Here is a 27,699-nt window from a genome sequence, read left to right as displayed (position 1 = left end):
GAAAACTACAGTAAAGTTACACATTGCTGTAGTTAGGTGAGTAAGTGAGTACAAGACACTGAATACGTACATTTTTACTGTATGCTCTTTAAAATTCTACAGCATTGTGACAGAATTTGTTAACTAGTTCAACAATTTTGTATGTAATGACTCAAGCAATGAAATGAAGACTATTAGTTTTATTGGGAACGACTATTCAGCATCCATAAGTATACTTCATTTTGACTGACATGACATAAGCAAATGATAATGTTAAAAAACAGCAGAGAATTGTATGAAAGCAACTGATACATGTCCAAAAGCATTTGCAATTTGTTCAGAGGAAGGAGAAATTGCTACTATGATGTGCACAAATGACTAAATGTTGTGGAGGCTGAACTAATAGTTATGAGAATTTTCATTCTGATCTGAAAAAAAGCACCAAAGCGACTGAGAAAAACTGTAAGACAGTGAATGCCGGCATGCCAGCTGACAGAATGAGACGCACGTAAACACTGAGTCATAGGTGAACTCACCTTTCCTTCAGTATCGATCTATCTCTCACAGGAACAAAAAGGTAACTATTTTATAGAGTGGAAACAATGCAGAATGCACCATCCAAATGGGGATGGATGGATGGATGGATGGATGGATGGATGGATGGATGGAGAGATGGATGGATGGATGGATGGATGGATGGATGGATGGATGGATGGATGGATGGATGGATGGATGGATGGATGGATGGATGGATGGATGGATGGATGGAGATATTTTATATTGATCCTCAAGAGGAAATTCAAGGGGTATGTTTGTGTGCTAGTTTATGAATTGGGGGGGTGCGTGTGTGTTTGTGTGTGTGGGGGTATGGGGTGTGTGTGTGTGGGGGGATGTACCCATGTGTGGGTGTGTGTGTGGGGGGGGGTGTAATGGGGTATGTGGGGTTGTACCTCTGTATGTGTGTGTATGTAATGGTATGTGTGTGTGGGGGAGGGGACTTATGTATGTGTAGGGGGGTATGGTGTAATGGGTGTGTGTGTGTGTTTGGGGGGGTGCCTGGGTGTGTATGTGTAAGAGTGAGTGAGTACTCCATCACCTATCGGCAACCCTTCACTGATGGGTGCACAGTCACTAGTCTTTTCTACCCTAGATGTTAACATGCGTGTGATCTTCCCCTCTAGCACTGTTAACAAATATCCCCAAATATTACAACTTCTAATGGAAACAGAAAATCTGTGTTAATGGCGGAGGGAAACCCTTGGCCACGCCCCGGCGTTTACTGGAAATTAGTCATAAGTGAACCTATAACAATAACCTGACAAAGCAAACAGCTGCCAACGCAAGAGCATAAACACAGAAGAAAACAAAACGCTAATCCCACCGAGCACATGGATCAGGTAGTTCATAGACCCTTTCAACAGCATAAACAAACATGCGTTCCTACAGTAAGGCATTTCTGGTCACAGAAAACAACATTGAGCTAAGGGTAACAGAAATATATACAAAATAAAGTCAACATTTTGTACAGCATTAAGGTAAACCCAAAGTACATTTTATTTCAAAGTATCGTTCGTTGGTTTTAAACGGAAATCCTCTAGGAGCAGGATTGAAAGGGTCCATACTGCAGTCCTTCACTGTGTGTGTGTGTGTGTGTGTGTGTGTGTGTGTGTGTGTGTGTGTGTGTGTGTGTGTGTGCTCTGGCCAAATGCATGGATGAATCTTCTATCCGTCAGCAATTATGTTGACATGTAGGAACAAGACCAAATAAGCCACTCGGCCCACAGCATTGAGGCTTTAAGACTCTGGTCCATAGGGACAGGTAAACAGGTGTGCTGTAGGTGTGTGTGTGTGTGTGTGTGTGTGTGTGTGTGTGTGTGTGTGGGTTCTTACCTGGACCAGGTGAAGTTAGTGGGCTTCGGATTCCCCCCACCCGTGCACTTGAGCTCAGCTCCTTCCAACCCAACATACCAGTCGTCTTTAAAGCCAGCGATTAACACGTCGGGAGGGTCTGGGAATATCAAACACACACACACACAGACACACACACACACCATAAAATAGGAGATCACAGTGATCACTTGTAGTCAGTTCTACATTGGTCATCCAAATAGCAATAACACTATCAAATCTGCTCTATCATTTACACATATTAACATTTGTGACGGAGTACCGTCACTACAATTGAGTATGCGCTCTGACTGCCATGCCAACGCGCCTGGCTCTTTGGGGTCACTACAGTTGAGTATGCGCTCTGACTGCCATGCCAACGCGCCTGGCTCTTTGGCGTTGCGGTCAAGCTGCAGGTTTAGTGCCCCGGAGTCCCGGGTTCATGCCCGAGTGGGGGTCACTGCTCTCTCCCTTCACTAAATTGAACACCTATAGGTGTGATAAATGATTTATCAGTAAACAAAAAAAGTCTACTGAATAGCAAAAGTAAGTTGCTTGAGGATCTTTCAAATCTCCTCTGATGTCACTGACATGTGGCGGAATCAGTCATCACCAGTGCACCATTAGTCATAGCACCTGTTGGTTTGAAGATGGGGAAAAGTGCCTGAAGCTAGTCTGGTACAAGTCTCAACTTCCCAGACCAACATACACTGTAAATATGTTTTGTATTGTAAATACATTTGATTGAACAACCCTCAAACTAGCATAGCAAACACAAGACCTTCAGTCATTTCCATGAACGGAGATGTAGTCACATGGCAGACAGAGCGATCTCATAGGTCACTTGGGGGGTCAGAGGTCACTCAGAGTTCACCTGCACCAGGAGCAGACAACACCTTACGCAGATGACACCGCAGGGCAGGGCAGGGCAGGGCAGTGAGCAATGTTTCTGGGAAATGTTGTTCTGACCAATGTTGTTTGGGTTCTTTCCCACTTAAGCAACATTCATTTAATCTGGAAAACCTGAATCATCAGCAGGCAACATCATGGTCACAAGCATCCAATCAGAATATTACAAACTGGTCATGTGGTTGCCCCATATACTGCACATCATCAATGTCAGAAAACTAACTGTACAGAAATCCCACAGCTCCAAAAACACTGTTTCAGAGACTACAGACCAGCTGGAGAGGTCTAATAGTGGCATTATGGTTAGTTACAGACACACAGTGCCTATGGTTAGCTTAGCATGCTATTAAATCATAGGCACTGCATAGCGTACCTGCCATTAGCATGCAGCTGTAGAGAGCAAACAGATGCATTATGGGTTATATTGAAAATATTTCATTTCAGAGTACTTACATAAACCTTGAATTTCCCCTGGGGATCAATAAAGTATCTAAGAATCTATCTAAGCAAAATGAGCAAATAACGAGCAAATTTATTCTTTTAGCAGACGCATTTATCCAAAGCGATTTATATATGTCACACATACTACAAGGACCATGGGCCCCAGGGGGGGCAACTCGGGGTTAAGTCAGAGACTTTCTAATGAGGAGACACAGCACTCAAAAAATCCTCCATAGAAATGCATGGGGTTAGTTTGTAACACCAATATTGTCTACACATATCCCACCCCTTCCGCGGCAAAACGTCGACATGTGAATACATTGAGCCAATAATGTGGTGTGTTGTGAAGACAGGTGCCAATCATGTGTTGTGATCTTGCCGCTGCAGCAAGATTGGTGTCGGAAAGCCTTGCGCACGCGCATTTCTGGCGAAACGGATGCCTGATGAGTGCCCAAAAAGCGTTGCAATATGGCCGCCGAGTGGAGGGACTTGCCTAAAAGGACTTTGTTAAGTGCCTTGCTCAAAGCCGGAAATTGAACCCACAACTTTTCTGGCTACTGCATGCTAGCCTTAACCACTACGCTACCACCACCCAGCAAACATCAAACAAGGAACATCAGTGACTTGATTTATGACAAGAGTCGGAGTTAGAGTTGGAATGAGCTCCGAGGCTGTTGTGTCACTGCATGTCACAGTACAGCAAACAACGCACACACACAATGCATGACTTCTCTGGATCTCCTGCCACAGCAGACCAACTGGCTTCATAGCTTCAGGCTACAGAACAGGAACAGTCCCAGCTATGAGCTCAGGGAGGAAGATCTCAAGTCTGACTAGTATCCAGCTTCAGTATTCAGTTTTGAAGATTTAAGAATTCAAGTTAGTCTTTAAGCACAATATATTGTAATGTCTGGTCCCTTTCTATAGGCCATTATAATGTAATGTTCCTATAGTGTCCCTTTATGTATTGTGATGTATGGGTCCATGGGTCTGGCCCTCACATACTCATAGATAGATAGAGATAGATAGATAGATACATTATTGATCCCCAAGGGGAAATTCAATAGTATGGTATGCCTGGTAGCACAGGCATAGTGTTAATTTCGTCAGACGAGACGAGAGGAAATATGTTCGTCAACGACCTTTTTTTTCATGACTAAGACGAGACGATGACGAGACGGCAGTAATGTCCTGAAACACTGACTAAGACTATCTTAAGATGAATTATTGTTGACGAAAAAAGACGAGACTAAAATGTTTTGCATGAAATAAGAACTAAGATAAAATCTCTCTTCATTTTCGTCTACAAAATGAGAAGACAGAATATCTAGCTGTTATGTTTTCAAAATATTCCGAATGAGTTCATACGGAACAGCTTTCCTGTAGGCTAGTCTACGTGCTGTTGCTGCAACACGAAACTACATGGAACAAGAACACTGGAGATTTCTGCCAGAGTTACCAACTAACTACCTAATCTTTATGCCACAATGCTACATACCCAGAAGTTGAAGCTTCTCTCATACAAATTAACATCCACCAGAATGTCCATAAGAAAATGTTCATCATGTAATGTCAACTATTTAACTAGTTAGACTGATGATGCAAAGTTTGCTAGCAAATAAGCTAATATGGAAAGTTAAGCTAGCAAGTTAGCTATGGCTAAGATGGAGAGTCTGTTTGGGGAATGTGTTGTGTTTGGTAGCATATCGCCATCTAGCGGTAAGGAGTAAAACATTAATACTTTGGTCTACGACAGTGTTTCTCAAACTTTTTTCAGTTTCAGGACCACTTAACTAACCCTAGCTAAAAAAAAAAAAAAAAAAAGATTAGACCTACTTCAACAGTAGCCTATAATTAGTCTACACTATAGGCCTACTCACTGAACCACCTTGCTTATTGTCTTTGCACTTTGCTTATTGTGTGGATTCATACTGTATGATTTAAACTGGCATATCTTACATAGACAGTGTTGCAGAACTGTTTTTACATACAAGTTGGTTCAATATTGCAAACAACTCATCTATATTATATTTTACCACGCCTGCTCACGGACCACTTGAGATAGCTTATGACCACCAGATTCCCGGACCACACTTTGAGAAACACTGGTCTACGAATATGACAGTGGTCCAGTCAAATCTTTTACTGTCTATGGTCAAATCCCAGCCGAGCTATAACTGAAGGGTTCAGATGCAAAAGCCTCTAAATGCCACCTATGTCAAAAATGAGATAAAGATGGTGAGGGGATGCTCTTCACACATAGTATAATGCTAATCAAATAATTTAACTTCTAAACCCACTAAATACCACTCCTTTCCTGGTCTGAAATATCGATTTATAGGCAAAACCTATAGGAGACTGAATTTAAATGCTCATTTAAAAGAAAAGTGGTCAGACGGATTTAGAACTGAACTCTTCAACTGTAGCTCGACTTACCTGTGCATGTAAACATACTGACTGACAAAAAATCAGAATGAGTAATTATAACAGACGAGTAGCCCTGTGGACACACAATATTGTTGGAAAATTGAGATGTGTGAAACACTATTTGACTCAAATGGTAATCAGAAATAATTTGTTATAAAAAAAGACTAAAATGTGTTGACTAAAACTGACTAAGACTAAGATACCTTTAGTTTTCTTATGACTACAACTAGACTAAAATGACGAGACTTTTAGTTGACTAAAACTTGACTAACTAAAATTATATTTGAATGACTAAATATGACAAAGACTAAAAAGGACATTTCGTCACAAGACTAAGACTAAGACTAAATTAAAAATAGGTGACAAAATTAACACTACACAGGCATGTACTTTTAAATGTACAGCATGTTATAATGCCTGTTCAGTGAGTTCACTCCCTAGAAATGAGACCAGTTTTAATCTCCCCCACAGAGCGCTACCAACCCATTGACAAGTTTACTGTTTTATATGTATGGTTAAAAACCCTGTGATTTTGAATGCCATTCAACGAGACAGCTTTGATTGGCATCAGAACTCTATGCCACACAAGGACCATATTTATAGCACTAACCACACAAAGAAACTATTTGTATCCAACTATCTTCACCTCCATCACCTCAGTTAGTCGCAACTCGATAGTACACTACTACTCGACTACTCGATAGTACACTACAACTATAGTATACTACTCTATATATAGTATACAACTCTATAGTATACTACTCTATATATAGTATACAACTCTATAGAATACAACTCTATAGAATACTATTCTATACATAGTATACAGCTCTATAGGATACAACTCTATATATAGTATACAACTATAGTATACTACTCTATATATAGTATACAGCTCTATAGGATACAACTCTATATATAGTATACAACTATAGTATACTACTCTATATATAGTATACAACTCTATAGTATACTACTCTATATATAGTATACAACTCTATAGAATACAACTCTATAGAATACTATTCTATACATAGTATACATCTCTATAGGATACAACTCTATATATAGTATACAACTATAGTATACTACTCTATATATAGTATACAGCTCTATAGGATACAACTCTATATATAGTATACAACTATAGTATACTACTCTATATATAGTATACAACTCTATAGTATACTACTCTATATATAGTATACAACTCTATAGAATACAACTCTATAGAATACTATTCTATACATAGTATACAGCTCTATAGGATACAACTCTATATATAGTATACAACTATAGTATACTATAGTATACTCTATATATAGTATACAACTCTAATGCTAAATAGCTTCAACCCACGGCTCCTGATTAGTGTACAGTTTCAAGTTTTGTATGTGTACTGGCCAGCCATCACTCACAGTGCACCAGCAGTGCATTGCTGATCCTGAAGGGGGCGCTGTAGGTGGGGTGCCAAACCAGACAGTCCAGCCGCCGGCCATTGAAGCTGCGCAGCGGGTGCAGGGAGAACTGGCCTGACACGGTGCGTGCGTCAACGCTGCGGTTCTGAGCCTGGCCCGGCAGGTCCGTGTCCCAGGTGACCCGAGGCTGAGGCCGACCCACGGAACGGCACGACGCCGCCGACCGGTAGGACTGACCCTCCACGAGGATCACCGGCTCCAGGATGGAGATGGGACGAGCTGCAGGGACAGAGGGGAGAGAGAGAAAGAGAGAGAGAGCTTTAGGATGGACATGTGACGAGCTGCCACACACACACACACAGAGGGGAGAGAGAGAGAGAGATAAGGGACGAGCGAGAGAGAGAGAGAGAGAATTTGAATTTTCAAAAACTCTTTATTACAATCTTAAAAATACATCAAGATCAACTTGACACTATACTCAAAAAGTAAAAGTTAGGAAAGTTAAATAAAGTAATGTGCAATCTGTAGCTTATCATTCTCAACAATACACATCACGCTATTGTAGCACCATTTTTCCTCAAAAACATCAAGAATCTTCATAGATTTATAAAAATGAAAATCAATCAACATACGACACCTTACAATAATAGAAAACACCATTAGGATATCAACATCTACATCCTGCTCAACTTTCCTTTTACGACTAACATATATCGCCATCTTTGCTTGCCCAAGCAGAAAGTTTAGGAGCTGACACTTGAAGCGATGCTTTTGTACATATTTAAAACCAAAAATGAAAATCTCTGAAGAGAAACTTTCATCAAACTTAAAGAAAAGTGCCATCAAAACAGCAAAAAGAGGTCTGAGCCTCTGGCAGTGCATAAAGGCATGGAATACAGTCTCCCTTACAGAACAAAAAAGGCACCCCTGATCAACCATTGGATTTAAAACAGAAATAAAAGCATTCACTGCTATTGCACCATGCAGAATACGCTATTGTAGATCGCCAGCTTTTTTAGTTAATGGTGACTTGTACAACGCACGGCATTGTGGTTTGACATCATTTTCAACCTGCAACACTTCGCGCCAGGGTGTATCCACCCTCTTGTCCAGAGACCTTTTATTTAGGGAGAGAACACACAGTTTGTACAATGATTTACTAGTTGCAGCTGTAGGACCCAGGAAAACTAAACTATCTGGGAGTAAGAAGCAACCAGTGCAACCTGTTAAATCTGGAAGTAGAGTAAGTCTGGGAAAGGGGTCATGGCAGTCAGGACTACACTCCCCCCCAAAATAATCTCCAAGCAATTGCATCTCCCTCCCCAGTTAGGAGAGACCGCCATTTCCCAAGTAGCTGATCAACTATCCTAATGGACTTCACACCTAAGTGCTGAGCTAAAGTATGGCTATTACTGATATCAGGACCAGCAAACTCTACTAGATCCCCAAGGGTTGTAACTCCAGAGCTGATAAGCTTAGAAGTAGGTACCAGGGACAAGTCCTGACTCACATCAAGAACCGAACCATGAATCAGAGGCTCCTTTAACAACCAGAATAATGAGCTTGTCTGTCGGTATGCGTTGAATTATAAACAGAGACCAGACTTTGAACAGATTCTTATAAAATGCAGGAAGTAAATTAAAATTCATTCTATTTGGATTAAACCAGAACAAAGACCTATCTAAGCCCAACCCTTCAAAAAAGTTGTAAAATACAACAGGCTGCAGCTTTCCAGCTTGAGTCCAGTGATCCTGTGAGAAGACGCTGTACAAACTGCAGACGGAAGGCAGCAGTTCGACTCTGTAGATGAATAAGTCCATGTCCACCATCCTCCTTAGGCAGATATAAAACACTCTGAGGTACCCAGTGTAGATTGTCCCAGAAAAAATCAACCAGGACTGACTGAATCTTCGGGTAGCAGGTTTGAAGGAGGATCCACACAAGCCAGCCGATGCCAAAGAGAGGATGCAACCAGGTTGTTAATAATGAGAACACGCCCCTGTAAAGTAATACTGAAAAGAAATTTCCATTTCTCTAGACGACCTTTAACTTTTTCAATTACCCCATCAAAATTCTTTTGAATAAAAGCATCATCACCTAAGAAAACACCCAGGTATTTAAAACCACCCCTATTCCAAACTAAGCCATCAGGGCAGACCAGGTTCGCCACTCACCCAACTCCCAACCAGCAAGGCTATGCTTTTTGACCAATTTACCTTTGCTGAAGAAACAACCTTAAATTCATTGCAAATTTTTAAAAGCGTGTCAACATCTCTCTGGCCATTAACAAGGACAGCCACATCGTCAGCATAAGCTGACAATTTAAAACATCATCACAGTTAGGGATTTTCACTCCAACAATCTCCTTCCTCAACCTTACAAGGAAAGGTTCAATAGCCAGACTATACAGCATGCCCGACAAGGGACATCCTTGACGGACACCTCTGTATACCTTAAAAGGAGCGCACAAGTCACCATTAACCTTGAGAATACTTTCAATGTCACAATACAATGCTTTGATCATTCGAATAAAATTGGGGCTGAAACCAAAGGCTGACAAGGTATTCCACAAATAATTATGCTCAACCCTATCAAAAGCCTTTTCTTGGTCAATTGAAACCACACCAAAATCCAGATTGAAGTATTTGCCAATATAGAAGACATCTCTGATGAAGGAAACATTGTTGTGAATCAATCTGCCTGGCACACAGTAGGTCTGGTCAGGGTGGATTACCTGCTCCAAAACCTCCCCAAGTCTATTTGCTAAAACTTTAGACAGCAGTTTGTATTCAGAGCAGAGGACTGACACCGGCCTCCAGGACCTTATATCTGTCAGGTCTCCCTTTTTTGGCAGTAAAGTGAGCACTGCTCTACGGCAGCTCAGTGGCAGCACCCGTCTGGTGATGCTGTCTCTCAGAACAGCAAGCACATCTGTGCCCAACTCTGGCCAAAAGGACTTATAAAGTCTACTGGCAGGCCATCCACCCCAGGTGCTTTGCCACTCTCCATACTGTGGAGGGCTCTCCCAGCTCCTCTAGGGTCAACACCCTTCCAAGGGCTGTGTTTGCCTCTTCAGATACCTTTGGTAGGTCACAAAGAAAAGCCTTGTCAGTCGCCTGATCTTGTGGATTTTCACTGTTATAAAGCTCCTTATAAAAATGTACTGCTCTATTGCGTATTTCTGGAGAATTAGAAAGGATTCTCCCATCTTCAGACCTCAAAGCATGAATGAACTTCCTCTGTCCATTCTTTACCTCCAAGTTAAAAAAGAATTTTGATGGTACATCCATCAGCTCCACACTCTGGAAGCGGGACCTGACCAGAGCTCCCTGTGCCCTCAAACCTAAAAAGTCAGCCAATGTTTTTCTTTTTTGAGTTAAGAATTTCAGTGGGTGCCTGATCACCCGTTTGTTCTGCCAGATTTTGAAGTTCGATTATTTCCTCCTCTATTTTTTCATTGAGAGTGTTATGTTCCTTGTGACATTGGCTGTATACTCCTGGCAGAGTTGTTTTATTTGTACCTTGGCACAATCCCACCATTGCTGCAAAGACTTATAACAGGATTTCGTGGTTCTAAATTCCTTCCAGAAAAAAAGGAAGACTTCTCTAAAATGGCCATCAGCCAACAAATTGGTATTAAAGTGCCAGTAGGCACTTTTTGGTTTTACAAATTCTAGAAATAAAGAACAGAAAACCAAACTATGGTCAGAAAAAAGCCAACTGGAATTATTGAACATTTCCTGAATAGACTACGCTGATGTTTGAAACCATAAAACCTGTCAAGTCTTGCAAGAGACAAACAATTATTATATGAGTGTGCCCAAGTATATTGCTTCTGTTCACCATGAAAGTTCCTCCAAATATCACTAAGATCATTGGACTTCATAATCTCTACAAGCCGTCTACGAGAGGGCATGTGCGGCTCGACATGATTTCTGTCAAAATTTTGTGCAGTACAATTGAAATCTCCTCCAAGGATAAGAATATCCTCTGAACAGCAATTTTTATAACATTTCCAATAGTATTTAAAAACAGCATTCTATCTGTTGCCAGTGTAGGAGCATAAATGCAAATAAACACAAAAAAACGATTTTCAAACTGGGCTCTGACCTTTAAAAGTCTTCCCTCTATAACTTCATCAACATCAAAAGTGATGGGAATAAAGGACTTAGAAAACAGAACTGCAACCCCACCACTAGTAGAAGTACCATGACTAAGTATGGACAGACCATCAAACTCCTGAGCCCAAGCAGCTGCATTAGACGCATCACTGTGCGTTTCTTGCATAAAGAGAACATCAAACTTATTCTGTCTGATTGTTTCAAACACAGAGAGCCTCTTATTTTTTTCTCTTGCGCCATTTACATTTAAAGAAGCAACACGAAATTCACCCATCATTATAAAGAAAAAATAAAAAAATAAATATAGACATATGCAATCAGCCATCCTAGGACACAAAGTGGAAATTGTTTTTAACATTTGTCATCGTTGGCATTCAGTAGAACATTGAGTTTTGTGAGAATCTTTTTTAGACGAAATCCTTCTTGATCAGTGATGCTACCATCACGCATAAATGCTCGTGATTTGTTCATAAACTGTTCAATGTCAGGAAAAAATTCGTCTACCCGGACCTTCCTAGAATGTTTTGTGTCCTTAAGGAATTTCTTTATATCCTCCACTCTATAATTGCGAGTGCGATAGCCGCTTAGTCGCAAGCTGCAGGTTACACTAGTCAGAAAGATCACTTTCACTCGCATTATCAGTCAATTCTATATGAGCGCGTCCCCCTTTATTCTTTATAATGCGCTTTCTTTTTCCTTTATTCGACGGTGCTTTAAACACATTATTGTCCTCCTCCAACACGGAGGTTTCCATGTCTTCCATAGCGACGGAAACCTCCCCATTAATGGCATCATCATTGCTCCCCTGACAGTTCTGAGAATCAGTGATAGTCTCGCCCAAAAGTGCGGAAAGATCCTCCCCATCAGCCGATCTAACATCGTGATTTTCCCCGTGCCCTTGGACTGAATTTAACGTTAAATCAGGAGTTTGGCTCTCCGGCCCACTAGCAGAGGCAGCAGCCTCCTCCTCATTATTTGCACCAAAGTTAACATTAGGTTCGTTGTTGGTCTCTTTAGACGTTCCCTCTGCCACATCACCCCTAGATTCATTGCTATTTTCACTGTTTCCACTATTATTCGTGTCATCCTTTTTATCAGGACACGCGCGCACGAGATGCCCCGATTGTCCACAACCAAAACATTTCGTAACGCTAGTTGTTGCATAAATCGCATAATTAAAGTTATCCACAGTCACATTAATTGTCAAGTCCAATTCATCATTGTTATTCTTAAGGATCATGTACACGAAACGCCTGAAGGACACGATATGTTTCAACAACGGAGATTTACTCGCAATCGGGATTTTTTTAATTGTTGAGACCACTTTGCCATAGCGCGACAGTGTTTGTCCTAGAATCTCATCAGAAATGAATGGGGGGACATTGGACAAAATGACTTTCTTGGAAGGCGTAGAAAGAGGGGCAACAGAGGTAAAAACGCCATCTATCACCACGCCATTCTCCGTCAGCTGATTGGCAAACTCAATTGATTTTAAGAAAAGCACAATCGCGTTGTTCATGCGAGATGCTGATACGATATTCTCATGACCAACAATTTCTCCTGCAGCCAAACTACAATCCTCAACACTGGCTGCCGATGCTATTTTAACAGCATGACGCCGAGTTAGTTGACCAAAAATCTCTGCCATGATTCCAGCACAAGACTGGAGGCAGTCGCTTTAGGGGAAAACCCCCTGTTTATTGCCAGAAAACTAAACCAAGCAAAAATCTTTAGTACTCCAGCAGAAAGTAATAGATAGAAAGAAAGAAAATAGAAGTAAAGTGAGAAATAGAGATTTAAACAGAACACTCGTTCGCGGTACAGCGACCGAAACACCATCCACTCACCACTGACTCCGCCCACTCACACCAACCATGCGCACAGAGAGCACAGAGAGAGAGAGAGAGAGAGAGAGAGAGAGAGAGAGAGAGAGAGAGAGAGAGAGATAAGGGACGAGCTGCCACACACACACACAGAGAGGGGAGAGAGAGAGAGAAAGGGACGAGCTGCCACACACACACACACAGAGGGGGGAGAGAGAGAGAGAGAGAGAGAGAGAGAGAGAGAGAGAGAGAGAGAGAGAAGAGGGGACGAGCTGCACACACACACACAGGGGGAGAGAGAGAGAGAGAGAGAGAGAGAGAGAGAGAGAGAGAGAGAGAGAGAGAGAGAGCGCTTTAGGATGGACATGGGACGAGCTGCCACACACACACACAGAGGGGGAGAGAGAGAGATAAGGGACGAGCTGCCACACACACACACAGAGAGAGAGAGAGAGAGAGAGAGAGAGAGAGAGAGAGAGAGAGAGAGAGAGAGAGAGAGAGAGAGAGAGAGAGAGAGAGAGAGAGAGAGAGAGAGAGAGAGAGAGAGAGAGAGATAAGGGACGAGCTGCCACACACACACACAGAGGGAGAGAGAGAGAGAGAGAGAGAGAGAGGGACGAGAGAGACCACACACACACACAGAGGGAGAGAGAGAGAGAGAGAGAGGAGGGAGAGAGGAGAGAGAGAGAGAGAGAGAGAGAGAGAGAGAGAGAGGGGGAGGGAGAGAGGGAGGGAGAGAGAGAGAGAGAGAGAGAGAGAGGGAGAGAGAGAGAGAGAGAGAGAGAGAGAGAGAGAGAGAGAGAGAGAGAGAGAGAGAGAGAGAGAGAGCTTTAGGATGGAACACACGGAGAGAGAGGGAGGGAGAGAGAGATAGTGGGGGAGAGAGAGAGAGCTTTAGGATGGAACACACAGAGAGAGAAAGGGAGAGAGAGAGAGATCGAACTTTAGGATGAAACACACAGAGAGGGAGAGAGAGAGGTTTCAACCGCTATTTATTGGATCATTCCTCAACCCATGAAATCAAAACGCCTAATACAAAACCAACACCATACAAACATACATCATTGCAAACAAACACACTGCATTTAATTGGCTCTGTGGTCTGTACTCTGCTAAATGACAATAAAGTTGAGTCTAAAAATAAATAAATACATTCACACATGAAAATCCCAATAAATCATATGTTAAAAAGCACCTGATCACCCCACCACCACCACAACACCCAACACACAACACCCAACCCCCTCCCAACCCCCCACACATCCAGAAAGCCCTCAATGTTCTTAACCAGGCTATAGTAAGAGAACTCAAACAACCAGCCACCATCCCCTTAAGAACCTCCACCGGGTGGACTGATCCAGTCCCCAACATCCTACTCTTCCAGACAACCGACCAAACAAGAAATTCACCAAACACACCTCCCTCCTCCTCCTCCTCACCTGATACATTGGGCCCCCAATGAAAAGGCGATGGGAAAAAGCTACCCCTAACTTACCCAACCACCCATTCAAGAGCTCAAAGAGCCCCCCGCCCCCCTCCAGCCTTTCACAGTACATAAACAGGTGGTCAACTGTCTCATCAGCCCCGCAAAACAAACACTCTCTCCCAGCCACTGGATTAAGGTGCGCCATGTGTCTGTTTATAGCTATGGCCCTGTGAACCAGCCTCCATTGTGGGAGAGAGGGAGAAAGAGGGAGAGAGAGAGTGGATGAATGATTAATACTTCCCTACATTAATGGAGGAAATAAATCAATTTCAAGGTAAAGGTAATATCATAGTTTGTGGCGATCTAAACGCAAGAACAGGAATCGACCCAGACTTAATTAGCATTCAAGGAAATAAATATATCAATTACACCAACAATCATATACCAACAAATAAAAGCAGAAACAATTATGACAAAGTCAACAACAAAAGTGGGAAAAGCCTTCTACACATGTGTCGGTCACTGGGTCTGTACATAGTCAATGGCCGGATCTGGGGGGACTCATTAGTACAATATACTTACAATTCCCCTCTTGGCAGCAGTACAGGTGATTGCATTATTACAGACATTGAGGAAGATAATATTAGAGCATAATAATTCATCTGCCCCAGGGTTCAAACTTAAAGAATCAGAGGTAAAATGTCTATTATTTGCAGATGATCTGGTAATTATGTCAAAAACTGAAGAGGGGTTACAACAATTACTAAACCTAGTAAATACATTCTGCCAGACATGGGCATTAAAAATAAATATAGCAAAAACAAAAATCATGACATTCCAAAACAGATCCAGGGGGCAGGGAGCAAAATCAACATTTAAACTTAACAATATCATAATTCAACACACAAATTCATATAATTATTTAGGTCTAAAAATCACGTCAACAGGAAATTTCAATCTAGCTATAAAATAATTAAAAGATAAAGCAATGAAGGTTTTCTACACAATCAAAAGAACAATAAAATATGAAATACCAATTCCAATCTGGCTAAAAATAATAAATAATATAATCGAACCAATCGAGCTATATGGGAGTGAGATATGGGGACCATTAAGAAATCAAGATTTTCAGAATTGGGAAAAAGAAATCATAGAATCACTTCATACACAAATTTGTAAAAGCATACTAAAATTACACAGATCAACACCACATAATGGAGCAAGAGCCGAATTAGGTCAATTCCCATTAATAATAAAAATTAAAAAAAAGAGCAGTTAAATTTTATAACCATCTGAAGTCTAGTGACCCAAAATCCTGTAAGTACCAAGCCCTTTGGTGTCAAGAGCAAAATATTGCAAAGAGTGGCCTCAGCCAATTAGTCTTGAATTTAAATTCTAACACCAATGTAATACACCCCAAGAAAATCATCATGACACAACAAAAAGAAAAGTACATACATTATTGGGAAAATTAAATTAAAACTCAAAGTAAAATGGAAGTGTACCAATCACTAGAAAGAGATTATAAAATGGCTGAATATTTATGCATCATAAAAGACCCCCAGATCCGAAAATCAGTCACTAGGTACAGACTCAGTGACCACACATTGGCCATAGAGAGAAGCCGCCACAAACAAACATGGCAACCAAAAGAGGAGAGGGTATGCACATGCTGCACACAAGAAATCGAAAATGAAAAACATTTTCTTTTACATTGTAAAAAATTTGAAAACATCAGATCAATATATTTCACAAAATTTGAAAAAATAATCCCAAATTTTAGAAATTTACAGAATGACACTCAAATCAAATACTTATTAGGAGAATACCCAACCTTATTACCACTAGCGGCACGATATGTCACAGAATGCCATAAAGCACGAGACAGCCACTAGGCAAGCAAATATATATATTTATCCTTCCTTTCTTTCCTTTTTTTTCCATTGTGTGTTAGTGTGTATATGTTTGAGGGAGGGGGTGGAGTGTGCGGCGTGGGTGTGTGTGTGTGTGTGTGCTCTAATGTTCTATTATTCTCCATAGTGCATGTCAATTGTTATTATTATTATTAATCGCTATTTTGTTTTATGTAACTACTGCTTTGGCAACATTGTAACACTTACAGTCATGCCAATAAAGCTCATTGAATTAAAAGACGGAGATTGGACGTGCTGAGAGAGAAGAGAGGGACAGGGAGAGGTATGAGCACATGAGCTTTAGAATGGAGATTGAACATGCTGATGGGGCGAGAGAGAGACACATACATACATACATACATACATACACACATATATATATATAGATAGATAGAGAGAGAGAGAGAGAGAGAGAGAGAGAGAGAGAGAGAGAGAGAGAGAGAGAGAGAGAGAGAGAGAGATGTTCCAAACGGGGGCTCCAGTGTGGGGCCTGGAGGAGCAGGCAGTGTGGGGCCTGGAGGAGCAGGCGAAGGAGATGTGAGAGGGGGAGGGGGGTGAGGTGAGCTGAGGCTGGCTATGATTATGGCTGTGATATGGGCTTTTCACACAAACACTTCCTGTGTCACTTTATGCATTTAATTAATTTAGAGTTAAAAGAGTTCATTTACTCGTCTTCTCACATCTGTTAGGCCTCATTGCTCACAGAGATAATCTGCCCTTATTAGCAGCCACCTGATAGCCTCCAGTAGCGTCTCATGCTGCATCCTCATTGGCTGCCGAGTGAGACGAACACACACATGCAGGCCGGGCAGTGAGAGGGTCAAGCACACGCAGGCTGGGCAGTGTGAGTGCTTTGAGCTAGCGGCGGGTCAGAGGTCTGAAAGAGAGGTCGGCTGATGAAGAGGAGCTACATGAGGAAGAGGAAGGTGTCAGAGGGGGACAGATGGTTAGCCACCCAGGGGTGCGTTCAAATTTGGCAAACAGTGGCAAAGGTATGTGTTAAACTTTTGTTGTTAAACGTTTTGGTCCACAAACATTCGCCTATGAATTTGAACGCAACTCTGGTCTCCTGGGGTCCTGGAGGAGGAAGAGTTAGTTCAGGGGGAAGACTGAGGCCAGCACGAAAGGCCTGCTGATGAAGAGGAGGTCACAGAGGAAGAGGAGGATGTGAGAGGAAGCGTGTCGGCAGACTTACTCCACACGGTGAGCTGTATCTTGGACTCCACAGTCCCTGAGGGGAAGGTGGTGATCTTGCAGCTGTAGATGGCCTCGTCCACCTCCTCCGTGCTCAGAATGAGAAGAGTCGCATCCGTGGTGGGCTCAACTGCCTCGAAGCGCATCTTATTCACAAACTGGGTAAATTCTGCAGGAAAGACACTTGTTTTAGACAAATGCATACTGTACAGAAACAATACACATGTTCATAAAAACTATGCAAGGCATTTTAAAAAGAATGACTGCAAATTGCATACATAATCGTTTGTTACCAGTTTCACCAAAGTCAAGGCATATTTAATGGTGCCCCCATAGGGGAAGCAAAACAAAGAAATTACAATCTCTTTACAAATCTGAACATAAAAGTAAAGTTGAGTGCCATTGAGCTCAGTCCCTGCCTCAGTCGTTGCAAGCGCCTCTGATTGATTAATCACCACTATGTGGATACTGTTTTTAGAATTTATTTAGATTAAGTGTTAGTTAGTATAATTTGTATTTTAGTATATTTAGCATATTCTTTATCTTCTACTGTCCTTATTGCTTAGTAGTGTTTTTATATTATATACTTTAATTACTCTTTCTGCTGTTAAAGAATGTGTTTGTGTTGTCTGTATGCTGCTGAGACCTTGAATTTCCCCTGGGGATCAATAAAGTATCTATCTATCTATCTATCAAAGTGCAATAATCCCATGGACCTTATGCAGAACTGCAGATGAAATTAGCTGCTTAGAGGTTTCCCTCTCTATAACATGCGTTTTAAATAGTGGGTATCAACTGTGGAATGTTTTCCTGGTAAAATGATGTTAGCAGTGAGCCTTTGATCTGCTGTCATTTGCACTCCTCCACAGGGTACACAAGGTTTGGTAAAGAGGAACCATGACGACCTGAGACTCACACACACACACAGAAGATGAAACACGATCAGGTAATTGTTCTGACAAAAACCATTGGCCTCTAATAGCAGAGGGCGGCACACCACATCACACCTGCTGAGATGACTTTCCCACCTGGAGCAAGAAGCTACTGGCCCACTGAAACTTTGCACAAAAAAGTGAAGATGACAGTAAGCCGAATCCCACACACGTCATGGGGTGATGTCATGACGGCTAGAACTCTTTTTTTCATTTCTCCGTTTTTAGCGAGCTAAACTTCTGCCCAGGGGTCGGAGGAATTCATAACTGGAGTGAGACACATTAGACGATATGTCTGGGTCACGCCTTTATAACACTGCAAGCTGGGACATTAACTCCCGATCAACTCAACTAAACTTACAAAACGCATGTGTTTGCCAAGCTGGCACATTAACTCCCGATCAACTCATCTAAACTTCCAAAACGCATGTGTTTGCCAAGCTGGGACATTAACTATTAACTCATCTAAACTTACACGTGTGTTCGTGAAGTTGGGACATTAACTATGAACTCATCTCGTGCGTTAGTCTGGCATTGTCAACATGTTTTGTTAGTTTTGTTTTATTTATAATAGAAATGAGGTCCAACTATAGCATTCAGTAGTATGCTAGAGATATGGAACCTTTTGGGTGTCAACCTCCCCTATCACTATTCATGACAGAGATGACTCCGAGATAACACACACACTCACTCCGAGACACACACACTCACTCACTCAGAGATAACACACACACACACTCACTCAGAGATAACACACACACACACACTCACTCAGAGATAACACACACACACACACTCACGAGATAACACACACACTCACTCCGAGATAACACACACACTCACTCCGCGATAACACACACACTCACTCAGAGTAAAAAAGACACACACACTCTCACTCATTTGATTCTCTCTTTGTCTAACACCCTCCCTAACATGTGTGTGCTCACAAAAGATTGTGATCTATCCAGCATTGTCTGGCCAGAGTGTGTTTGGCAAAAACAGGGCCTTGGTCTTGGAAAGACACCAGGAAATGAATTGCCACACACCACCATACACACACACACACACAAAAACACTGACGTGTACTGACCTTTCACCCCCTCTGTGAAGTGGTACATGATGATCTGTTCCTCGTTGGCATCACCCTTCACTCGACTCCAGCTCACCTGCACCACCTTGCCTTCGCCGTCGTATCGGCATGGCAACCGTGTCTCCGCCTCCGACAGCGTCCGCAGGGGGACCACCGAGGTGAGGGGCTCCGCAGACTCCCCCAAAACACACATCACTGGAGAGAGAGAGAGAGAGAGAGAGAGAGAGAGAGAGAGAGAAAGAGAGAGAGAAAGGGAGAGAAAGGGAAAGAGAGAGAGAGAGAGAGAGAGAGAGAGAGAGAGAGAGAGAGAGAGAGAGAGAGAGAGAGAGAGAGAGAGAGAGAGAGAGAGAGAGAGAGAGAGAGAGAGAGAGTTAGAGTTAGAGAGAGAGAGAAAGGGAGAGAGAGAGTTAGAGAGAGAGAGAGAGCATTGATTATTTGCCCTAAAACTAACTAGCTAACTGCTAGAAACCTTGCTTTGTAAACATCAACAACAGCTGAGCTGCTACTTTATTTGTGTGACATTATGCTGATGAGGCTGTGTGGTTAATTCATAGGACAGATGTGCACTTTTGAATTTATTACAGAGTACGAGTACAGAGTATGTAATTAATTAGATTATTTTTTTAATCGATTGACAGCCCTATATATATATATATATATATATATATATATATATATATATATATATATATAATGAATGATAAAATAGCTACCAACAAACAAAACTGTTGCATAGTAATAATTGTGCAACCAAAATGTTGCAAACAGCTGGAATTCCACCCTGAAGGAGGCGTGTTGAAAATGAACTCGGGCATAGTTCGGCATACATGCCCGATCACACACACACACACACACACACCACATCCATGCCCGATCCCACACACACACACACACACACTCCCACACACACACCACATCCATGCCTGATCAGGCTATTCTGGAGTCAACCATAACCTGAAGAGAAGTCTGTGCCTTGTTTCCCACGCTTCTACACCTCCAGCTCCAACCCATCAAGCCCCTGCATGTTGGAGACTGTGCTCGCGTCTTGTTCCGTCTTGTTGGGATGCGCACCGCACCGCAGCGGATGGATGTGTGCTATGGGCAGCACCCTCAGGGAAGACTGCTGGCGTTGGCTAACGCAACCAAAACTGCAGTTTCAGTGCTCATATTTCTCGCCTAACCTGGTCTAAGGTGATTTTATCACATCAGACACTGTTACTCGTGTCTACTTTATCCTCCATGTTGTCTCAGCTGGCTGCACACACACACACACACACACACAAAGTATAAGTATATATACGCTTTTGATCCTGTAAGGAAAATTTGGTCTCTGCATTTATCACCAGGCCAGAATCTCCAGACAGCGTAATGAGTTGTAGCAAGGGAAGACGGGTTCAGGGAGCGTGACAAAAGGAGATAGAAAGACAAACAGGTATCTGCCACAAAGAAAGAGAGAGATAGAGAGAGAGTGACAGAGAGAGAGAAAGAGAGGGAAAGAGAGAGAGGCACTTGAGGAGGGAGGGACAGATATGTTGCTAAACTTGTTTCCCTTCACTTTGGCCAAAACTTCACACACACACACACACACACACAGATCCTTTTTTATTAATCACTTGAAAGCACTTGGAACTGCAAATTGATTCTTATGAAAAGTGCTATATTAACAAAGTTTGATTGACTGATTGATTAGTTGATTGATTGATTTTCCTAATGGCTTCAGCGTGAGGTAAATACATAGTAGTTAAGGAAGTTGATGACAAGGTGCCACAGAGCAGAGGAAGAGCTGGACCAATAGATTCCCTAGATGCTAAATGTTTATGTTTATGTGTTTATGTTTATAGTTCTTAGCAGACACTTTTGTCCAAAGTGATGAAGAACCAAGAGCAATAAATTATTAGGCAAGTTCTACTAAAAAAAGTAAGAGCTAACTTCTACTAAAAAAAGTAAGAGCTTTTTTGGGTGTGTATGTGTGTGTGTGGGGGTAGAGAAGGGTGGGAGTAGATGCCAGGTAAAAAGATAGAGATAGAGAGATAAAGTAGAGTCCACTGTAGAGGACGTCAAGAGGCAGAGCATTCGACTCAGGTGGCTGATCGGGTGTACTGACTGGCTGCTGCCACAGGCCCTCCTTATCCTTGGCAATGGCATTTGACCTGACGCTGTAAGGTAAGCTGAGATGCTCGTGTGTGTGTGTGTGTGTGTGTTTAGCTTGCATGCTTGTGATGTGAGACACAGAGAGTCACCGGTTGTTGTTGTTGCTGTGATTCTTTGTTAGATTTAAGTTTGTTGTTAATGCACCACATGGTCCAATGTATCTGTATGAAGAGTATCACAGCGTTGCAAAGACAGGATTTAATTGGATCACTTTAAGTGTCACACTTTCTGTAAGTGGCCAAATTTAGCATCCAGGTTTAATAGGCTCTAATGAGACACTTTCAACTGTACTCTACCCCACCCTGTTACACCCATACATATATGCATCACACACACACATACACACACGCTCTCTCACACACACAGATAGAGAGAGAGAGAGACACACACACACACACACACACACACACACACACACACACACACACTCACACTCACACACTGCTGATAGTCAGACAGCTGTCCGATTGATATTGCCTCTTTTTTTAACTGGTCATGCTCTATCCTCCTCCACTTGAGCTGTGTATCATCATAGGGCTGACCTCATCTTCTTCTGGTCCTGGTCATCAGCTGACCTTACTGTCCAGTGGGCCGTGGTATGGTGATATACGGCTCCCACACACAGTTGCGTTCAGTCAATGCATGCCAGTGGGTGTTCCCAACGGTAGCTATGCAAATGACTTACGGTATAACCGTAATTTGATTGGCTGGTGCCGTCTGTTGTTCGCTTGTTCGTAATTTGATTGGCTGGTGCCGTCCGTCGGTGCAGCAAAAGTTGAACTTCTCAACGCGAGCGACGGGAGCAACGCGACGCAACGGACCCACAATTCAGTTCGGCAACGGATGACGTAAGCCCATGTAAAGTGAACGGGATGCGTCTCCAACACTGCAACGCACGCTACTGTGTGTGGGAGCCGTTACTCTCATGATCATCTTGTTCACAACTCGTCTCTTTCAGTCCCAGATCTGTGACAGCCGGAAGGCCATGGTAGAAGCCTACGGAAGCCTAGGACTCGCTATGGAGCTTCCTCTGCTGCTGCTGGTGTTCCATGGAATCCGTGACTGAAGCTCAATGTCCCCTGTAGAATTCTGGGGTATTCTCACTGTATTCTGATGTGTTAATACAGTATGTTACTCCTGTGTGTAGTGTACAACGGGGAGAGGTCTATACCATTGTGCTTAACTTTGTCTAATACCAAAGGCCTGACCAGATGTGGACACTAAGGGAGGCTTAGGCCTGTGTCTATTTACCACAAGGAGGGTCATGCTGCCCAGGGAATCCAACACCCCCCCTCACAGACACAGATTTCGATGGGCGTGCCCACTAACTTGGTGAGGGCTTAGGGGTGTACCACTGTGAAGTTGTGAAGGGGGTCATGAGGGCTCACACACCCTTTCTGTGCCTTTTCCCTGAGTCGGCATCTATGCAGACTTCACCCAAGGGAATTACCCACAATTCATAGCACTGTGACGTGAAACACAGGGTGACCCAAAGAGAGGTTGGAAACTCGAAAAAACATCAGTAACTGCCATAAAACGGAATCAGAAACATGCTTGTAACACGTTTTTTGGTATTTTCAATTTCACGATAGGTCACAGGTGCTTGACTCTTACAGCCTCTCAAACACAATCCCTTATCAACAGATGTCAGTTAAGTCTTTGAGGGTTCAGGGTTTAGACAAAGATCTTTGATTACAGCTCCGCTTTAAACCCTCTCTGGTTTAGATCTCGGGGGGCATTGAGATTCAGCCCATAGCTCCTGTCTGCTGATGCTACTGAGTCTCCATGGCTAGAACGTATTTCAATTTAATGAGCCAGTTTTGCTGTTAGCAACTGTAAGACGTGAGCCATACTGTGAAAAGGCGGTCTCGCAAGTTTGAAGCAACTGCAGTTCTCTAGAACTAGATGTACCGCAGAGCGGTACAAAATATGACCGCCGCCCAGTCCAGCACATTTTTTCCACAAAAATAAATCACGCTGAAAGGCCTATATGATTCTAACTGTCTCACTAAATTGCATTATCCACACTCAATTCTCACTGGTATCTGCTAGACAACAAGTACCAAAACATGATTAGTTCATAGATTTCACATGTAAAATTCATTTTATACAACTCCACCTCCATCTTGCCTGTTCATAATTCTGAGAAATTCTTGATCGTTTGTGTTATGTCATGTGTGTGTGTGTGTGTGTGTGCTTGTGTGTGTGCCTGCGTATGTGCCTGTGCATGCAAGCGTACATATGTCTACTGTGTGAGTATGTGTCATACGTATGATTACTGTGAATGTATGTGTGTGTGTGTGTGTGTGTGTGTGTGTGTGTGTGTGTATCTGTTTGTGCACATGAAATGGGTTAACATGACCCCTGGAGGCAAACATACGGGGGGGCTACAGATCAAAACGAAAAATGACGGTTCCATGCTATCCATGTGGGGGTACATGCCCACCAAGTTTTGTGTACCCCGGTCTTTCAGTGTCCCGGGAATCCTTGTTGGTGTACGTCACTAAATGTACACATAAATTATTTTATTGTAAGGCCCCCCATGAACGAAAGTACACAAAACTTGGCATGCATTCGGAGGGTGTCATAATGATCCTACACTTTTAATTTCGTGCAGTTTTGACCTTGTCAGCCAGAGATATTGTGGTGAAAACACCTAATTTTTTGCTTTTTAATTTTTAACTAGGTTGCGCTATACATGAAATAAGTGGTAATGGGATGGGTTGACATGCCCCCTTAAGACCAACATACATAAAAAAGGTGGACCTCCTAGGCCCTACGGTTCTCGAGATATTCACAGAAAACTGTCTCCGGCCACCTACAGGCCAGTTGGCGTGCATACAGAGGCTGTCATAATGATCCTACACTTCCAATTTCGTGCAGTTTTGACTATGTTAGGTCACAGATACCTTCAATTACACCACCTCATTTTTACTTTTTTGTGTTTAACTAGGTGGCGCTATACATGAAATGAGTGGTTATGGAATGGGTTGACATGACCCCTTGAGATCAACATACAAAAAAAATGGTCCTCCTAAACCTTACAGTTCTTGAGATATTCACAGAAAACTGTGTCTGCCCTACCCTCCTTTCGGGGGGTCCAGTCCAGCGGGGGGGCTACAGATCAAAACAAAAAACGATGGTTCCATGCTATCCATGTGGGGTTACATGCCCACCAAGTTTCGTGTACCCCGGTCTTTCAGTGTCCCGGGAATCCTTGACGGAAATTTGGGCATGCGAAAAAATAAAAAAAATAAAAAATCTGACTAAACCTACATCTGAAGAACCTGCTGTTATTGTCTGGACATAAGTTGTTGTCTGGCCCAGGTGGTGTGTGTGTGTGTGTGTGTGTGTGTGTGTGTGTGTGTGTGTGTGTGTGTGTGTGTGCGAGTGCGTAGTGTCTGGCCGGTGCAGGTGTCTGCAGGAGAGAGAGCTATTGGCTCACCGCAAGCTGGAATCTGCCTATGCCACATTATTGACATAACAGCGCATGACACTCCGGCACACACACACACACACATAACCACACTGGCAATCCCACTCACTTAACATTAGCAAACACACTCACACCCAACAAGTCGCACACTATTTTACCCTCCCACACACACACACACACAAAATGCATGCGCAAACACAATGCATACACCCAATATGTCAAAATGCAACCATCATGCGAGAATTATAACATGCAAGTAGCCTAGTCTCTGGTGCTTACTCACAGACACACACACTAAAACACACACACACACTCAAACACATAGACAACTTTAAAACATGTAGGACCTCCATAGGTGTATGCAGAATGCTGCTGTAAACACCTGCCATATTCCTCAGGCCAGAGGTGTGCAGTTGCATTACAAACACAGGAAGCTGTTGCATACAACCACAAGCCTAAAGCCATTTCATGAACATCCTCCCAGCATACAGGCAAATAAGCTGGCACCTTTAAATACAGAGGGAGGGGGAAAAACACACTAAAAAGTGTGTGTGTGTGTGTGTGTGTGTGTGTGTATCAGGTGGGCCTTCTTGTCAGTGGGCTGAGTCACACACAGACATGTAGGTGCAAAGAGTTACAAGTCAGCAACCAGTTCTTCCTGAAATATCAGACAGCTGAAATATGTTTTTTTTCTTCTGTCCTACTCTAAAGAATCACTCCATAATGGAGAGGTGTATTTTACCATCTATAATTCCAATGGTAATTCGAATGTCGGAAAATAGCCATTGTACTTACTCAGTGTTCCATAGAAGCACAGCCTTAACATAAATTGGCTTGACAGCATCATCCAAACTTCGCGCGTAACAGCCTTATCCAAAGATTAAAAGTCAACTACGTATCGCAAACTGACTCTAAACTCCTGCTTCGGAGTCAAACAGCACTTTTCAGGGAAGCATGTCCACGTTGAGTCCTCAGAGATGTGTTTAAAGAAACCTAAATCACCGATCCTCTGACAGCCTCCGAGATCCTCGTACGCGTTCCGTCAAAATCGATAAGCTATTAGGATTCAATTAGATGTCCGTCCGTGTCCGTGTTAGGTTTGATTGCGGTTTATTTGCCTTTGTCCTTACTTCAGGTGATATCCAGATAATTTCACAACTGAAATTACACACCCTTTAGTTCCCCTGATGTTGACGGACGCGTTACTATTCACTGGAGCAGATCCTCCGCAAGGAACAGAATTCGCACAGAATCCTCAAGTCAGCAGATGGGTCTTATCAAGTTCACACCTACAATATCCGGAATAAACCATGAAGACATTTCCAGTGAATTTTCCGAGCTAATTACACTACACTGCTGCTTTCAGGTGCGGTGTTGCTCTGAGCTGCGTGCTGACTAAAAGTGGATACACCTGTTCTCTCTCTCGCTCTCTCTCTCTCTCTCTCTCTCAATTGAGCAACACCAACTAACCGATTGACACGCTGCTAAATTAGGCCAACATGCAAAAAGTAGCCTACTAGGCTACATATAATGCAATTTCTATCAATGTGCTAAAAGGCTCTTTATTTGTCCATCCATTCCATTCAAGAAAAATCCAGATGGAGAACATTATATTGTTCTGTTCATTCATTCAAATGAAGTCATGAGGTTCAAATATCACAGCAATGTGTGTGTGTGTGTTCCATTTCAGAGGAAACAGATAGTCTTATAAGGTAGCCTATTATTTGACTCCAAGGTTACTATTCTAGACATGAGCTCACACCTCCATACACGGACTATTCACTGTGCTATAGACACCCAGCCAGGAGGAACTGTGCTATAGACACCCACAGCCAGGAGGAACTGTGTTGTAATGCATGCCTCCCTTCAGGGTCATTCCAGAGACACAGGTAACAAACTACTCACCATTGTAAAACACACACACACTATCCTCATCACCACACTTTTATATCAAGTGTCCACCTTACACTGACATCATAGCCCACTGTATAGGCTAATCTAGGATAGCAAAACAGCTATGAGGTGGGGAAGTAGCCTGAAATAAATTTCAGTAGAACAATATCAGATAGACAGCAATAGAACATCAATAGACAGTAGCCATTTTGACATGAAATATAGCACAAGTGTTACTAATCACGTCAGCAGCGTGTCTGTTGTTTACAGTAAGTGTAGCAGAATCAGACCCTTAGTTAATGTCATTTGTAACGCCTGGGCCATATTTCATATCATGTCAAAACGGCTGTTGTGAAAAAGGTCCATTAAACACCATAGCAATTTAGTTCATTAGCATCGCTAAATTATGATTATATAAGTGTCTTTTTTTATTTAAATGTTTTCTTTTCTTTCTTTCTTTGCATTCAGGCCATTATTTTAAGATCGGTTCAATTTCTTCACATATGGACAGGTGCATTGAAATTAGGTGCACATGTGTGAGCACCTGCTGCCTTTCTGACGACTCTCTGGACTACCGGGAGTTTGGGAGTAGCCTAACTGAACAAGTGCACCCCTCTGGCGAGCCCTGCATTCCTGGGAGCGGGGTGAGGCCTGGGCTG

At 42.6% G+C, this 27,699-nt stretch overlaps 1 protein-coding gene across 1 annotated transcript in view; it reads right to left on the bottom strand.

Annotated features, from left to right (window-relative positions):
• Positions 1-26,529, bottom strand: part of nectin4a (nectin cell adhesion molecule 4a) — a 37,438-nt gene extending 10,909 nt beyond the window's left edge. The window contains exons 1-5 of the mRNA XM_048236075.1: positions 25,943-26,529; positions 19,561-19,755; positions 17,540-17,707; positions 7,062-7,340; positions 1,870-1,987 (exon numbers count right to left, since the gene is read on the bottom strand). Of these exons, the coding sequence (XP_048092032.1) occupies positions 1,870-1,987; positions 7,062-7,340; positions 17,540-17,707; positions 19,561-19,755; positions 25,943-25,994 (812 nt within the window). The 5' untranslated portion in view covers positions 25,995-26,529. The remainder of the gene's footprint in view (positions 1-1,869; positions 1,988-7,061; positions 7,341-17,539; positions 17,708-19,560; positions 19,756-25,942) is intronic.
• Between the last annotated feature and the right edge of the window lie 1,170 nt (positions 26,530-27,699).

This window comes from Alosa alosa, chromosome 24, assembly GCF_017589495.1.
Source record: "Alosa alosa isolate M-15738 ecotype Scorff River chromosome 24, AALO_Geno_1.1, whole genome shotgun sequence".
NCBI classification, from domain to species: domain Eukaryota; kingdom Metazoa; phylum Chordata; class Actinopteri; order Clupeiformes; family Clupeidae; genus Alosa; species Alosa alosa.
Note: the sequence above shows the minus strand (reverse complement) of the source record. Positions and strands in the feature narration are given on the sequence as shown.